This window comes from Zymoseptoria tritici, chromosome 7 (assembly GCF_000219625.1).
Source record: "Zymoseptoria tritici IPO323 chromosome 7, whole genome shotgun sequence".
NCBI lineage: Eukaryota > Fungi > Ascomycota > Dothideomycetes > Mycosphaerellales > Mycosphaerellaceae > Zymoseptoria > Zymoseptoria tritici.
The window spans coordinates 300,247-317,629 of NC_018212.1; the positions used below are offsets into that span (position 1 = coordinate 300,247).

Genomic DNA, 17,383 nt, shown 5'->3' on the forward strand with positions numbered 1-17,383 from the left:
AGTGAGCCAACGTATCGGCTACAAGGATTGTACGAAGCCTCCACAACAAGTGATAAAACCCAAGCAAGAGCAGCACCTCAATTGATGTAAGATCCTGCCCCGAATGCCCAGAAGACTCCCCGACTTCACTCTTGGACGCCAATATGAACCGCCAGACCATGAGATATGAGGATACTGGAGCTTGATTATGCGTTCATCATTAAGTGTGAAGAGAGGAAGAAGAGGTGTCGAAGGGAGCGCTGATGAGAGGTTTTCACAGTAGACGTCGAATGACTAAGCTCGGCTGCTTCCGTTAGCCCTCTTCTCGACACATCTTTCCGCTACGCCTTCTCAACTACCACATGCTCAGTCTTCAGCTTCGATGGCTGCTCGTACTTATCGACCGAGCTCCTCCGTGGATCGCGATTCATGCGTGTGCTTACCTCTCTGCAGGCTCAAGGAAGATGTCCAGGCTTACCTACAATACTGTAATTTGCCCGCTTCCTTGTCATCAGGTCATCAACCCCAGGCAAGGTTTGTGTTGACATTTCACAGTCTCACGCGCTCAGGTGCTATATCTCTTCAATTTCTCCCCGCTGATTCTTTCTCATCATCCTGCGTGTGTTCTCATTTCTCTTCTCCTTCTTCTGTAACAATTGTCCTTTCCACGCTCGCTTCACCTGTTTCGACAGGCGCTCAAACATGTACACTCTTTTGATCTCCCTTGCTGCTTTCTACGGCGCTTCCGTCGATGCGACCTCGCTTCCACCGCGTCAGCACGGGTACAACGCAGTTCGAATGCCTTTGGGGCTTCCCACACGACCACAAGGAAGGCCTCTAACTCTCCGCAAACGAGACGAAGAGCCCTGCGAAGGTGAGATGTCTCAAATGAAGGTGGTTCAGCGTCATCCTGATCAACTCTGACAGATGGCTGTGCAGCTCAATCGTACAGCACCGACCTCATTTGGATGGCTAATGGCCGTGTACCCGGCATCAACATTCAGTTCGGGAACGACGATCCATTGACCGTTTTCTTCGACACGGGCAGTACTCCGTTCTGGGTACCCGGCGCGAAATGGGAATGCGTGGACGACATCAGCGGGAACATCAACAATATCACTCATCGGGATCGCAAAGCCTGCGGCGAGACCAAGACTTTGCCGGCCGATTTCTCGTTCTCCGGTGGAGCCATTCCCGACCAAGGTTTCCACGCCTCGTACGTCAACGGTGAGCTCGGTGCCCTTGGTGTGGTCGGCTACCAGGACGTTGCTTTCGTGGGATCAGGCCTTACCATTCCCAAAGTCGTCACCGGCGTCGCGAGCGAGATTGATAACGAGGAGGATAACAACTACGGCCTCTTTGGAGCTGGCTTGGCCTACTCCTATCCAGCCTACTACTCCCTGTCTGAACTCAAAGAGACCGGCGGGGATATTGACGAAGTGGCCGACATCACGTGGTACCCCTCCGTCATTCAAAAAGCCGTAGCGGACGGTGTCTTCGCGCCGAAGTTCTCATACTACCTCTCCGGCATTGGTGGCGCGGATGGCAGTGCCTGTGGAAAACTCATCTTCGGCGGTGAACCAGATGATGTCGCTGTCGGACCTTACACCGCGTCTATTCCCGTGCTCAGGGTCGGAGACTACTGGGAGAGCAAGCCAGACAAGCTCGTCTATGAGCTATGGTTCATCCACGCCGACGGCTTCAAGATCGTCCCAGTGTCCGGCAATGCCGAACCTACCGTCTTCTCGTTCCTCGACGATGAAAATCCTGATCCAATAAATGCCCCTTCCAAGGCCTTCAATCATACCCTCGTCATCGACACCGGCACGACTTTGACCAACATCCCGGACGAGGTCTTCTACCCGTGGGCGAAGCTTATCGACCCGGCCCCGATCTTGGAAGAAGACTCTGGCCTTTACACTGTCCCGTGTGACCAAACCTTACCGGGTCTGGTGCTGACTGTGGGTGGAGCGGATCTCTCCTTTAAGGAGTCGATGATCTTGCCGCGGAACGAGAAGTCGTGCCATTTGGGAGTGCAGCCTGCAGGTGCTGGTCCGTCGATCTTGGGCGTGACATTTTTGGTCAATGTGGTCACTGTGCACGAGCTTGGGGACGCGCCGGCCGTGAGATTTGCGCAGAGGATGTAGAATATGCTGCCTGTGGTGCTGCGAACGGAGGTTGGCACAAAAGTTCATGTCAGAATGAATGAAGCCTTTGGAATCTGTATTCTGTATCAACTGTTTCTGGCGGTGTTGCTAGCTTCACCTTGCTGCCATCTCATGTCGTCTGCCTCACTTCCCACGTCATCGACTTGACCGACAGAACTTCTCGCTGATGGAGGTGGCATACCAGCTTCCTGACGGAAGATCATTCCGAGTCGTTTGATTGTAGAATGTGGACTTTTGTACTCTCTAAAACACACTATTTTTGAGTTTTATCCGAGCTTGAGCCTCTAGTCGGCCGTATTCTTGGCTTTGCAAAATTGGCGTCGCTATTTTCTCTCCGACCACTGAACTTGTCTTCCTCCATCCAACATCCATCAAAAACATTGCATCTCCAGACCCGGCGCAGGGCAGAGACACAGTGCGATTGATACGATTCTCAGCGTCAGCACTGTCAAGGACGACAGCCAGCGGCGCTACGAATGTATCCCGACGCCCTCTCTCCAGCACCGCGGCCACAATGTCTTCAAATTTCTCTTCTTCACCTCATCCACCTCTCATCTCCTCCTTCAACACCACGATTTGCCTGCTTCCTGGCCCTACAGTGCCTGCCAAGCTTACTTCATCAATCAGTGGAAGATCAATCATCTCAGGCGTAAGCAGCGCCTCGTCTTCTCCACCCTCTTTTGCTCTGGGATCTCTTGAAGGTTTCACGGGTGGCATTGTGAGGACTATTTACTAGACGTACATCTCATTCTTGGAGGATCCGGAGCGTGTTTGCGGGCGCGACGTGCTGCTGTGGAAGGGTGGCCGGCTTCTGGTACATGGAAGTCGGAGCTGATGGTCGCCTTCCTTCTGGTTGGTCACCGTGAGCGGACGGATTGGCGAACGCCGATGCGCATGAAGAAATGCCAATGCTGTTCATTGGAGTCATAGTCATCTGTGAGTGTGGACTGGTAGGTCGCAGAAAATTATTACACTACCATAACACTTCTGTCTTTCCTCATTCGATGTATCGTACTTGATATTGCCCCAGATCCGAAGTCCCAATTCGACTGTCCTGCTTCCTGTGCTGTCCACGCTTGCGCTTCTGCTTCTTTTGAGCGGACAACGCCGACAAGAATGCATCGGACAAGCTTGATGCAATATGCGAACCAGGACGCCATGGCGATTAAACTCGAATCGAGGGACTGCGGACTGCGCAATCACCGGAAACTTCAGTCAAGCAGACAGTGACGAAGACCTGGAAGCGACGCGTCGTCGGCGCTGCTGCCAGACGTGAGCCGGGACCGGACAGTGAAACAAGCCAAAGCTCTACGTAATCTCCATCGCGGGCCAACACCGTATGGGATGGCATGATGCTCTCTCTCGACACACTCGGAGCTTGGCACCGTCGCGTGGAACAGCGCCATCATCTGGTACGCCAGGTATATGAATGCAAGCATATATTCTTGAGGGCCGCACGTCGATATCTGGAGCAATTTCAACGATTCTGCACTTATTTTCCACCATTACCAGCCCAGCATATATGCTTTCGACTCCATGCGGGCAGGAATGGGCATCCCTAGAGCCGCTGGTCGCAGCCAATTGTTCGAAAGGGTAGCCGACATATGCATCGCGATGTCGGAGAAGCGAGGCCTCATGTATTGTGGCCGAGCCTCAACATCGCTGGATGGTTATCAACAGGGCCAGCGCCAGCGCCTGGGAGGACGGGAAGATGGCTGTCGAAGCACAGCTATTAGTCGCCATCAGAGCTGTCCTCTTCGTCAGATCCGGCACCAGACCTCGTCCGTTGCGCTCGATGACGACTCCGCTGTCGGTACGCAGCCACGCCGGGAGGACCAGCGTTGGTGTATGAAAGTGCTGGAGCCGTGCGCCGACGACGACCCAGATCAGGAGGACCGCTAGCATCGCGCGGCTGAGGCCGTCTTGCCGACGTGATCGTCTGTGACTGATACAGATCAGCGTTCGCACGCCTGGACGACGGTCGTGACTCGCGAGACGTGTCACTAGGTGGACGAGCAGCCCTGTACGGCAGCGCATAGCTGATGACTGGAGTCGCAATCCCACGACGAACGGGCGGGGCACGATGGCGGCCTGGGCTTCGACCAGAGACACGTCTGCCTGGGGTGTCGGTGCGCGCCGGTGGTGGGCCAGAGTACGAACGCCTGTTCTGCTCCTGTCGATCTCCGGTATCGTCCGATGGTGGGCCTTGTCGATACTGTTGGTCGTTGGAAGGCCGAGCCTGCTGCTCATACATCTGGTATGGAGACTCGCCATCTGGTCGTCGAGACAGGATGGGTCTGCCTTGCGAGCCGAACTGCTGTCGTGGTCGGCCGTCCCTTGGACGTCTGGATTGTGGCTCCTGATCTCCTGGCCCGCTGGGACGTGACTCTGGTTGCCTTCTGGATGGCATCTGGCCGTTCGATTGCACTGGCTGCTGGATGCTTGGGTAGCCGGCGGGCTGCCTGGTCTGCATGCCCCTTGGTCGAGGTGGAAGCGCGGTGTTCAGATCCTCGTCAAGCTCCAGAGACGTCGCATAGGGATGTCCTAAGGGAGGCCGGCCTCCTGCTTCGTCGAGAATGGTGGTCCTGACGGTGGGGTTGGCCACCCACCATGGACCCATGGGAACTGGAAGTCGTCTCAGAGCGTCTTGGTTACGGTGGGATCCTGTTGACCTGTCAGTCTCGATCAACCCCGGTCTCTGGCTGACCCACCATCGCTTCGAACAACTGGACCATCTGTAGGCGACCGACGTTGTACGCCAGGTGGCGCTGGTGCGGTATTGTTCATCCACGCACCCGTCTGATACAAGAAGCGAGCGATGCTGGTACAGGTCTCGCATATCTGTGGTTGCGGAACAGCATGCAATGAACAGCGAGGAGGTAGCCACTGCTCTGCCATGATCGTGATGCTCGACTGTCGGTGTCGACGTCGATGGCAGCGAGTGTCATCGATGGAAGAAGCGGAAGTCAGGAGACAAGTCTTGCGCAACGAGAGGCATGAACTGCGGGATGTCTGAAGACATGAGGGTTGTCGCTGGATGGGCCCTGCGGATGGATGGTCAAACGGAAGGCATGCGATGGGTATAACAGGCGACAACGACGGGTGAGTCGCCGCACGATATTTGAAGCGGTGTGTGCTGGACGGGGAAGGAATGAATGGCACATCGCTTCCAGCCCTAGCGGTGTCACCCTACGCTGGGGTGTGATTTGTGACGATCAAACGACTGGATGGACCCAGTCCGCGGCCAACGAGGTATGGACTCTTCGCCTTGCTGAGCCCGTCTGAGCCACCCTGAGCGGCCGTGCGGGTAGTGTGTTGTCCATCTCATGTCGCACGACAAGTTTCTCTTGTGCACCTTATTGCGAGTGGTGATCTGACCGCAGACCGACACAGTGATCGCGATACGCTGTTGTGATTCGAGCATTACATCGAGTCGGTGCTTGGCAAGGCAATGCCCATGAATCAAAGCACCCGTTCCGTTCGGCACATATCGTGGTCGAAATAGAGTAGCCGTGCAGCTGACCTGCTGGGCTAGGCAAAGAATGACCATTGCCGCCCGATGAGGACTTTGAGTGGCACGTTCGTCGGGCATCGTTGACATGGACGCATCGTAGGGCTGGTGGGGTTTGGTTGGCGAGAGGCCGCGCTCAGAGCTCGTGACGAGCAGTCATCCTGACGGAGAAGAAACCCAAAGTAGTACGGCAGGACGAAGTTGAGTAGCACTGTAGCAGTACTAAGTTTTGCAGGGCTAACAGAAACAGGTTGCAGGAGTCTCCGCTGGGCCTGAGCTCCATATCAATCAACTAAACTCCAGGCGCTTGGTCTGACCCGCGGTAAATGGTTGAATTGACACGGGACATTTGTTGAGTGGCGCTTCTGGCAGCTCGGCTGTGATGTAGCAGGCTTAAAGTGGAAGCCATGATCCTCAGCTACGGGCAGGTAAGCAATATGGCCAAGACAACTTCGCAAGCGGAGATAACCAATGTACACATATGTCCAAATTCATGCTCAAGGAACTATAGAGAGACTGGCCACCCAAAGAGTGCAAAATTGGTGACAGCCTCGCAGTCCAAACAAAGCGCAAACCCTTGAGACGAGCATTGCAATGCAGACGAAGGGAAGGAAAACCCCCGACAACAGTCTGATATATGTTAATATACCAAACTAGGAAGGAGCACCAAGCAAGTGAATCATTCTCCAGCTACCAGGATCCTGACTCGTCCGCGCAACGGGATGGCGCAACCGACCGCATTCGAACCACTTCCTTGCTCGCTGCTGCACGCCGATTCCCTGCAATGTGCAACTACATGTCTTCCATCAACACAGACCGTGATGAACGGCGTGAAGTGCCGCAGCGGTGCAGACCATTGGACGTAATCGACGGTCCAATGAGACCGAAAACTTACAATCTTTCGCGGGGACAAGTGCCACGTGGTTCCGTACGACTGAGCTCCGATCGAACTCTACCAGAAGAGGCCGGCACAAGTGAAGAGACAGGCGGGTGCCGGCGTTTGGAACTCTTTCTCATGCGGTGACGCATGAAGAGGCGTCGAACCGGTCTGCCTTTATGGTGGTGGATTTGGTCGTCTGCCTTCTTCACCCGCCACTATGCCTTCGTCTGTCCGCAGGATACCTACATGCCGGAACAAAGTGCCGCTTGTCTGTAGCCGAGCAGCGCCGCATGGTCTAACCCATTCTTGGGCATCGATTCCGCAATGGCTTGGTCAAGGACTCCTTTCGAAGGACCACAAACCGAATGGTATCGACGTTCAACTGGATGTCGCACGACCGGACAGGTTTCGCTGTCAGAAGAGCCCTCCGCCTAAAGTGGCCAGCTTCAGACGCCAACATTCATCGCCAGACCACTGATGATACGTCTTCTGTCTTGTCTCTTCTCGTCTACGGCTCTTGCGACTGTCCACTCCCCATTTTCCCACTCCATCAGCTGACCGAACGATCATGCACTCGTACCCACCCTCTTCTTTCTCCTTCTCTTCGTCGTCTGTCCCATGACTTAGGTTCTTCCTCGATATTGCGTCAACTCTCCGTCTCTTGACCCTCTGCCTTCTCTCTCCGACTCAACCCTAACCCTAACCCTAACACCCCATCCGCGCAAAACGGTCATGCGCAGATGCTCTCACGACATCAGTTCACGCAGTCACGCCTGCTTGGACATAAACGAGAAGCGGTAAGCTGAACGAAACCTGAGTAATAGAGTGAATACCTTAGAGCCTCATATGCTTCATCTAGGTATGAGGTCGCTATGCAATGTACACTGCTCTCAACGTCTCAATCGTCAACCGCCGAGTTCGTGCGCGAGGTCTTTCCACGTGAAGCTAAGGTAGTTCAACCAGCCACTTGCTGATTACCTAAGGTAATGCTCTTGCATTGAGGATCGCGGCAGCACGATGCATTTGATAGGTGCCCGCAAGTGCTTTACTTGTGGGTCTTTAGCACTTTGTTGCGCGCAGCGCAATATAAAGTTGCAGGTGGTCAGCCAAAAACTAGTTTGGCCGCTACTCGCGTCTGATTAGTCGCTCAAATTTACAAGTGGCTTAGCGCTGCATTCACGCGTACACTGTATACCGCCGGGCGTATCTTACTTTTACACAAGCAGCAACGGCAGGGTCACAAGCTAGAACGGCAGGGTCAGAACGTCAGGGTCACCCTACGAGATTCCGTTTAATGTCCCGTTTAATGTCCCGTTCAATGTCCCGTTTAATACTGTGCTCAAATCTATTCAAATTAGTCCCCGAGTCGAGGGATTTGGCGCTGGGGGCAGCCTATTCGGATTCCAAAATACGTATCTCCCTCGTCCGGACTACATCTCCGTGATTTGGGAGAATCAATAAGAACCCGAGAGCGCGTCGTCTTCTCTTCCCTCTGCCGGAATTATCGAACATCGCCCAAGCGTCGATCACGGAAACTGTTCGTTTCCACCATGGGCGACGAGTGACACTCCCCAATGAGACGACCAGAACGTAGCTGATCCATTTCAGCCTGCAGAAGCTCGCCATCAAGCTTGCCACCAATGGACCTCACAAAACCCTGCCCACCCCGCGCCTGATCCAATTACAACATGCCGGCGTCTTCATCATCAAAACCACGTCCGCGGTGCTCGTCTGGGAGCACCTTTACTACCCTCAGCTATACCTGCCCTTGAAGGCGCTAGAGGACCCAGCTCTCTCCAGCGAGCCTGGCAGCGAAATTCACGATCCCAACACCAAAGCCCGCATCGCACAAGTCCTGACACTCACGGTCGCCTCTCGCACCATACCCAACGTCCTGTCCTTCTCCGCGAATCTCTCCGGCTCTGCAACCTCTCTATCAAATCTCGTCCGCATCCCCTTCGACGCCATCGACACCTGGTACGAAGAATCCACACCCATCTACGTGAACCCAAAGGACCCCTTTAAACGTGTTGATGTCTTGCTATCCACCCGGCCGATCAAAGTCCGTATCGGCGGCCAAGTCGTAGCTTCAACAACCACATCCATGCACCTCTACGAGACCGGATTGCCAGCGAGGTACTACATGCCTCTGAGCGCGATTGACGGGACTGTGCTTCGGAAGAGTGACACCCGCACGAAATGTCCGTACAAGGGCGAGGCGGAGTATTACTCCGTGGAGGTTGGTGGCGAGGCGTGGAAGGATGTGGTGTGGTTTTATCGGAGTCCAATTCTGGAGTGTGCGAAGATTGAGGGTGGGTTCTTGCTTTCCTGTCGGTTCGGCCATTCGGAGAGTGCTGATGATGCGATAGGACTTTGCTGTTTCTACAATGAGAAGGTGGAGATTGAGCTCGATGGCGAAGTGCTCGAGACGCCAGTGACACATATGAGCAACGCAAACCCGAACGCGAAGCCACCGGCGGTATGAACAATCAGGAAATTGGCGTGGAGAAGCTCGAGCAACATAGCAATGATGATCCTGTATCGAGTTTGGGCTGCATACACGAAGCAGTGCTTACACCAGGATTCAATCGACAATCTTTTCCAGCGGGTATCGACAGTCTTGTGAGGTCGTATCGGCTCGGGAGTACTCCATGGGCGGATACTACCTTTAGAGGTCCTCATGCATATGGGAAGACCGTGAAGAATATGATGCTCGCATTCGCTGGACGTTTTCCTGTATGCACGATGTCCACCGTAGCTCCTGCCGCGGACCTGATTCGCTATCCTGGATGTTGCAGTCCATCGTCTGAGACATCAATCGTGCCATCGATTACGAGAAAATCCCTGCTCGCTCATCCGTTGATCAGGTCGAAAGGCTGGCGGATCGAATGACACAAAGCTCGGTCCTGTGCTGAAGCCTCAAGGCAAGAAACAAATCCATCACCACGACCGGAGCAAACACCATCCGTCGAGTCACACCGACACATCAGGACAACTCCACCATCACCATACTCGCCAACATGCAGTTCAACCGTCATCTCTTCCTCGCTGCCCTCGCCGGCTTCCTCTAAGCCGCCCAGGTTCACGCCAAAGGCAGCTGCCAGGACAACAATTGCGCCGACGACGAAGGGGAATGGTGCGAATGTCCCATCAAGAACAAACCGCCCAAGATCGGGTTTCATTGGAAGGACGGTACTTGTGGAAGCAAGGGCAGCAACGTATGTCTCGAAGTTGTTTTCTGGAGCGGTGGTGGTGTGCTGGCGGACGGTGTGAATACGTGAGCTGACGTGATCTCGGTTTAGTGGTGCTACTACGTTTAGACGAGCGACGAGGAGGGAGCGCGGGCGCGGATGCTCGTGGGGGGAAGTGGAAGTCTCGGCGTTTGCACAGGTGGGCTTGCTGCCGAGTGAAGTGGCCGCTGCGGGTCGGGCGGGGCGGGGCGGAGGATGAGGTGGGAAGAGAGGTGATGGGACTGAGCGCAAAGGTATAGTTCTACCTGACGTGGAAAGTCATCGGAGTTCGCTTGAAGTCATCTCGTCGTTGTATGTGGCATTCTTGAAGTTGAAATACGGTATGGTATGGTACCTTGCGGTAGTTCGTAGTTCGCTCCATAAGCGTGGGGGCCAAACCGGAGCCAGCTCCACCTCACGTCGTCCATTTCGACGCTCGACGCGCCAAATATGACCTCGAACTCGACCTCGACCTCTTATCTTTCCCTCTCCGCAACATGCGTCAACGGATTGCTCCCATCGTCAATACCCTCAATCCTCTCCAGTCTCTCATAGCACGTCGCTGGCGTCCACAATGGGTCTGTCAATCCTGCAGACCTCGCCATCAGCGACTATGGCCGCGAAGTCTCTCCTCCTCGACCACTACCCGCTCGACCACCGATAAGACTCCCTCGAAACCCTACTATGTCACGACTCCCATCTTCTACGTCAATGCTGCCCCGCACGTCGGTCACATGTACACCATGATCCTCGCCGACGTCCTCAAACGCTGGCAAGTAATGAAAGGCCATCGCTCCATCCTCCTCACGGGAACCGACGAACACGGCATGAAGATTCAACGCGCCGCTGCCCTCGCCGGTGTGGACCCGAAAGAGTTCTGCGACCAAGGCGCCGACGTCTTCCGCAATCTCGCCGCCAGCGTGGACTTGAGCAACGACATCTTCATCCGCACGACGGACTTGCAACATAGAGATGGCGTGGAGTATGCATGGCAGATGTTGAATGAAAGAGGGTACATCTACGAGAGCAAACATGAAGGGTGGTATAGCGTAAGCGACGAGACATTTTATCCGAAGAGCCAGGTGCACATGGTGGTCGACCCGCCTACAGGTAGGAAGATGATGGCGAGCGTGGAGACGGGAAAAGAGGTGGAGTGGACGAGTGAGCGGAACTATCACTTCCGACTGAGTGCATTCCGGGACAAGCTGTTAGCCTTCTACGAGGCGAATCCTGATTTCATCGTGCCGGCCACGAGGATGCAAGATGTCATCAATCAAGTCTCTGTCGGACTGGAGGATCTTTCCATCTCTCGACCGTCAGAACGACTTCAGTGGGGAATCCCAGTCCCTACTGACCCATCACAAACCATCTATGTCTGGCTCGACGCGCTTCTCAACTACGCAACGGCAATCGGCTACCCCTTCACACCTGGGCGGGAGTCCTCGACAGGTTGGCCTGCGGACGTACAAGTTGTAGGCAAAGACATCGTGCGCTTTCACTGCATCTACTGGCCCGCAATTCTCATGGCGCTCGACCTGCCCCCTCCCAGGCAAATCCTCACCCACGCTCACTGGACGCTGGGCCGACAGAAGATGGCAAAGTCCACGGGCAACGTCGTCTCGCCATTTTTTGCGCTTGAACGGTTTGGAGTGGATGCCATGCGATGGTATCTCGTGCATGAAGGCGGGATCGAAGACGATGCGGATTATGATAACAAGTTCATTATTGAAAAGTACAAGAAGGCTCTGCAAGGCGGACTAGGCAACCTCTCAGCAAGAGTCATGCGAGGCAAGGGCTGGAACGTTCGCAGAGCAGTAAAGCGCTTCGCCCACCCCGAGCATGTGCACTCCACGAAGTCTAGCCTCGAAGGGGAAGACAACGTGCCTCCTACCACGCCGGCGGAAGAAGGCGCTCGATTCCCTGCTTTTCTGGCGTCGACGGATCGGTTACATCGTGGAATTTACGGTTCCATTCGCCTCACGCCTTCCCGTGCCGACGCGGAGATGAGGGCGCTGCACCCCAACCGAGCGTTGGCGGCGATCATGCACACAGTCTACAAGACCAATGCATTCCTGCAAGCTACTGCGCCGTGGGAACTCGCCCAGAAACTCCTGAACGACAAAGCCATGCCCGCCGAGCGCAAGGAAGAAATGCAACGGGAAATTGATAAAGTCATATACCTCGCCGCGGAGAGTTTGCGGGTATGTGGCATCCTTTTGACGCCGTTTATGCCCGGGAAGGCGGGAATGTTGCTGGGCCTGTTGGGTGTGGAACAGGACAGGAGAGGGTGGGAGTGGGCGGTTGTGGGGAAGGATAAGACGTATGGTGGGATGGAGGTGCAGGGCGGAGATGGAGTGGTGAGGAAAGGAAGGGTAGAGAAGCAGGAGGGAGTCTTATTTCCGGGTTTGACAAGTCTGTTTTGAGCTCGATGACACAGTCCGCGAGGGCAGGCCTGATCTCTCATGGAAAAGACCACTCTCGACATTCGATCGCCACATGGTATGCGGCAAGCCACTGCTTCCGAAGGCGTCATCGAGCCGATGACTGATATACGGCATGGTTTGAGGCCTGCCATGCACCGCCCTCGAAGGCGTCGCAGTGGAGTCATGGCTTGAGACGGCGGATTTAAGCTTTCACATCGAGGCTTAGCCGGTTTCTTCGAAGCCGTGCTAAATGACTCCGACAAGCAACTTGGTTGAAAATCTGAACGATTGAGGCGGGATTTCAAGGGCAGACGTTCCGATTCTCAACCAAGTTGATAGTCCGAGTGCCATACCGCCAATAGCACAGCCCTGCAAGTGGACCATTGTGAAAGTCGCCGGATGGAGCGATTGCGAAAGGTCGGAACTTTATTGCATCGGTCGTTCTTGCGAAGTTGCGACTGGCTGCGAAGCGAAATTCTCGACTGAACCTCCTAGCACAGCCCGCTGCACACAGTCATGGAGCCACTCGCTTCGAGCGGCCTCCCCCACGCCGACGCTTTATATCACATATGGCCATCCTGTACGCTCAATGACCATCAAGTACTCAAAGAACAATTCACAGGACACAAGAACGAAACAGAATGCGCCAGACATTACGCCCGTTACCACCGGCCTACGTCCGAGGTACTCACTCAGGCTCGCCCAGCCCTCATCCTGCCACGGAGACCTCCTCAAGACCACAAGTACCCGAGCCTATTGACCCGACGTACGACTACGACTCCGACTCCGACGATGACCCGCCGTCTTACTCCCGCTACAGCTCACTCGCATCATCAGCTGCAGTAGCATCACGAACGCCGCAAGCCGCGACATCCCTAATGGCTTCGACCGCCGTACCTCTACCCGCCATCAACGAAGGCGAAGCCCTACCGACCTCCACCGTTCCCGCTGCCTCACGGTCCTGGTTCTTCACGCCGTCCTACCCATCGCCGGAATTCCAACCTCCACCCGCTTCAGTTCAGAACGATCCCATCGAGATCCATTCCACGAGCACACAGCGGTACGTGCACTTTGCGAGTCCTCTATCGGCGAGCAAAGAGGAAGCCCCAAGCATCGCCGCGACGACTTCAGCCGACTTGGAGGCTCAACGAAAGTCGAGGAATCCTAAAAGGAGGAGATTCCGGTGTTGTGGGTGCGGTGGCAAGGTATTTTGGAACTTTGTGCTGTTTTGGGTTGTGGTGATTGGTGTAAGTGCGGGAGTTGCTTGGAGTGAGACGAGGCCGGCCGGGGAGTATCATGGTCGATGAGAAGGAGGAGGACTGTGTAGGATGGGACACGCTGGATGCTAGGCGTGGGTCCTCCTTGGTCGGAGATGTTCACACGAAGGCTATATTTCCTGCGGTGCACGTGGGAAGGTTGTCTGCATCGCTGGCGTTGCGTGTGGAACCTGCACACGCTTGTCATCGCCTGTGACGTTGAGCAGGAGCATTCCGCTATCGAGAGCTGTAGGAGCGTCTCGAGACTGCGCTGAAGCTGGGACCAGACCAGTTCGCCTTTTCCGAGTTTCGCCCTGTCTCGGCCATCGCACGACGGAGGACGATCACATAACGCACTTGCAAGACAGATTCCTTCGAGCAGGAAGGTTCTAGCTGCACTGAGGGATATTGAGGCTGATCTCCAGCTAACAATGCGCAGCCGTTGCCCACTCCAAGGAGAAATGAGCGCATATTGTTCGACAAACACTTGCTCCTCTTGCAAGCAGATGCTTAACAAGAATCTGTTCCACCCATCTACCGTCCCACCGACGTTCAACATCAGCATCTTCCCAAACACGCCCTTTGACCAACGCAGCTATGCACCTCCCAAGGATATTGATTGCCCGTGGTTTGAAAATGAGTCGGTTGTGGGCTTCGACAGGAGGAGTTAAGGGGAGCTTCTTCTCTGTTGAGCCTTTTCGCGCTGATGCGTTGTTGACAGTCAAGTCTACGCAAGGCTGGAGGGGAGTCAAATGTGGAATGCGACTGTATCTGCCGTTCGTATACTTGGAGAAAAGACGGCTGTGGTGGTCTCTAAAAGGACCCTCTTTCGACAATGCCCGTACGGAAGGGCGACAATACCGTTTTCGCTTCATTCATATATCATCAATGCGCCAACGACCTCCGCTCTACCCGCCACAAGGTCAGACAGAGATCGCTATGCACCTTTCTATAGTCTTCTCTGTGCTGGAACCTGAGCTATCGAATCGACTTTTGACGATGCTGGGCGGAAATCCTCTTCTTGTCGTTGTCAGACGATCTGCCCACATCGTACACGGACACAAAGACAGAAGTCGGACTCATGCTATCATCGTGACCGAGAATCTCGCAGTGAGTGGCATTGTCCTCTTTGTGGCTTGCGAAGGATTCCTCCAAGACCACGGTTCAGCTTCATTCACTTGTGATTCGTCGCACAGCCCGCTTCGCACAGCCCGGTTTCTCGCTTAGATAGGGCGGCCTCACCACCTCACATGATCGCATACCAATCTACGCCATCCTGGATATGAAACAACCATGTTTCCAACAGATTCCAGTTCACATGTAGCATCACGCAGCGAGAACTCGACAAGATGCGCGACACACTCCGTCCTCTGCCTCCGGCCTACATAAGAGGCGACTATCCCGATCTATCGACCCCATCGGAAGAAGTCCCGAGATCACATCTCCTCGAAGAAGAAGAAGAAGAGGCTCTACCAGCATATTCTCGAAATGACCCGCTTGCAGAGGCACCATTACCAGTCTCGTCGACGGTTCTCAGCCATGCAGAAACCCTAGCCGCGGTGCGAAGCATCTGGCCGGATCGGTCGGAAACCTCCCTCCGTCGCCTTGCTGGAGATCATAGGAGTCATGCTACACCTCCTGCTGGTCGACAAGCAGAAACCTACCGCAGCACATCCCCCTCCTCCTTCCACCGCCTAGGAGATCTTCAAGCGCGCTCCAACGACGACGATGAGATCCAAATCATCCATCTCCACCGTCACGACAACGACCACCAGATCTATCATCCTCATCGCCACGACAATGACCTTTTTGACGTTGAAGCGGGACGTTCTTCTTCTCTTCCCAAGTTCGCCGAGCCGGAGCCGGAGCCACAAGGAGAGATGACCTTCCCCCTGGACGTCGAGGCAAGGCGGACGAGGCGACGATTGAAGAAGAGGGGAGCCGGTTGTTGGTGCTGTTGTGGGTGCGGAGTCATTGGGTGGTTGTTCTGGGGGTTCTGGATTGTGGTATTCGCGGTCGCGGTCGGCGTGGCGCTGGCGCAGACGCTGTGATTGATGCGTGGAAATCTGCTTCTACGATGCAGGGTAAGCTCAATGTTATGCGAGCGACGTGGTCCCTGAAGCCTTTGGAACGGGAGCGGGATACGAATCGCGAGCCATGCCGCTTCGAGAGGTCAGACAAACAACAACTCACTGCACCACCGCCCTCTGCAAGCTAGAAAGAGGAAATCCTCGACCCTCAACGACATTCAAGCTCTGGCCAGACTTCCACCGCACCGGGAGCTCGACAACATGCCAAATTTAGGTGAACACGGCAGCGATCGGTCGGCCACGTCGAATGCCAGAAGCTGGAAGCACAAAATCTGCGATCTCGTCAAAGCTGCATCATGTCGGCCAATGAGGTATGTGGTAATGGACGAGGTTGAGCCGGAGCGAGTGCACGACAGACATCGCGCCAGATCCGCGAATTGCATTCCATCCGATGCGTAAGCAGCGTAACAGTTTCCAACATTCCGCACGTGCTCGATCAGCCTTTCCACGCTCATCATCAGCTTCCCACACAGCGTCGAACTGCATCGAAGCGAAGAAAACTCGCACGTCTGCAAGAGTCGGATTCGGTTGCGGATCGACATCGCCGTCACCTTGTTTTCGGCGTGTGCCTTCACGCATGTCGCTTTCGCTCTCGAGGTCCGTCATCGCAGTGTAAGAAATGGACTGACTCCACCATCATGATACTCTTCATTCATTCCACTAGCCGGGATCCGCGCTCAGATTCGTCAGAGCAGCCAGGACCTTGTGATGCAGCCGGCCCCCGAGATCCTTCGCTTGCCTCCATCTACACTCCACTCGTCCCTGTCACCAATCGTTCAACTCAGCAACCACCACGTTCGACCGACGGCGACCACCCTCACCATGATCCTCACCATGACCATCTTCCAGTCTCCATGTGCCCTCTCCACCACTGATCTTAGTAGAAGCACACCTGTGATCCACCACGTCAGCCCTCGCATCAAACTCAGTCGTCATAAGAGACATACACCGACACCGAAGGCATCACATTTACCCTTGTCATCGCCATGGTCGTGACAGTAGCAAGTACCCCTTGCATTTTTTTGCATAGACGGCGCAAGCCTTGGCGCTGCAGCTACCGGCGTGGACTTGGCCGGCGTGGAAGATGAGGCCGGCGAGGGCGGTGACCAGGACATGGGTGAGCTGCATGCTTGGAGCGTTGGACAATGGGATTGGATGCGTGTCTTGGATCACTGATCCGAGGATGGCAATGTCCACTCCGGTGGTATTCTTTGGCTTTCCTTATGTTGACTTGCGAAAACGAATCTCGCTCCATTTATACTTTCTCCTGTGCTGTTCCTGAGAACGACGAACGACACATCTCTGCTTAGGGTCCCGCTCTGTCCGGATTCACCAAGTCGTCGCCGGTCCGCTGCATTGGCTTTGGTAAGGAGTGTGGGGAATCAGACGGCTGGGCTTTTACAAGTACGGAATCGCACGGTACGTCTCTCGTAAGTGTCAAAATTGATCAGGTAAGAGTCTCGAGACTCGCTCGCCACGACCACGTCCATGGCATGATCACACTCATCACGTTGGTGTGTAAATGCCGATGGTCCCCATCTGGCTCACGTCTACCTGGATTGCAGCGCTGATTCTCGTATGCATGAGACAGGTCGGCTCTTGACAGCAATACGCGGTCATTCGAGAGTCGATACTTATATCACGCCTTCAAGGGCATGTTCAGCCATGACCATGTTCGTGGCATGATCCCATTCACATCGTCCACCATGCCAACATGTCCACCTGGTTTCAGTCGTTCGCATCTCCTTCCGAATTCGGCTCCAGCCCAAAGCCAAGCGGAGAACGAGAAAAAGCAAGCAGACAGACCTAGCAACCTCAAAAGCAGGACGCACGTCACCCGAAACAC

General features: G+C 54.9%; 4 protein-coding genes across 4 annotated transcripts; 3 read left to right on the top strand and 1 right to left on the bottom strand.

Annotated features, from left to right (window-relative positions):
- Positions 1 to 681: 681 nt before the first annotated feature.
- On the top strand, positions 682 to 2,126 carry MYCGRDRAFT_94263 (uncharacterized protein; the record flags this gene model as incomplete). Its single annotated transcript, XM_003850548.1, has 2 exons — positions 682 to 853; positions 919 to 2,126. The coding sequence occupies 2 exons, from the start codon at positions 682 to 684 to the stop codon at positions 2,124 to 2,126; spliced, it is 1,380 nt and encodes a 459-aa protein (XP_003850596.1).
- A 1,753-nt stretch (positions 2,127 to 3,879) lies between these two features.
- MYCGRDRAFT_94264 (uncharacterized protein) lies at positions 3,880 to 5,095 on the bottom strand (the record flags this gene model as incomplete). Its single annotated transcript, XM_003851233.1, has 3 exons — positions 3,880 to 4,772; positions 4,855 to 4,873; positions 4,943 to 5,095. 3 exons carry the CDS (start codon positions 5,093 to 5,095, stop codon positions 3,880 to 3,882), a joined length of 1,065 nt encoding a protein of 354 aa, XP_003851281.1.
- A 1,767-nt stretch (positions 5,096 to 6,862) lies between these two features.
- MYCGRDRAFT_94265 (uncharacterized protein) lies at positions 6,863 to 9,609 on the top strand (the record flags this gene model as incomplete). The annotated part of the gene is made up of 3 exons (XM_003850549.1): positions 6,863 to 6,906; positions 8,147 to 9,017; positions 9,463 to 9,609. 3 exons carry the CDS (start codon positions 6,863 to 6,865, stop codon positions 9,607 to 9,609), a joined length of 1,062 nt encoding a protein of 353 aa, XP_003850597.1.
- A 656-nt stretch (positions 9,610 to 10,265) lies between these two features.
- Positions 10,266 to 12,191, top strand: MYCGRDRAFT_94266 (uncharacterized protein; the record flags this gene model as incomplete). Its single annotated transcript, XM_003850550.1, has 1 exon — positions 10,266 to 12,191. One exon carries the CDS (start codon positions 10,266 to 10,268, stop codon positions 12,189 to 12,191), a length of 1,926 nt encoding a protein of 641 aa, XP_003850598.1.
- Between the last annotated feature and the right edge of the window lie 5,192 nt (positions 12,192 to 17,383).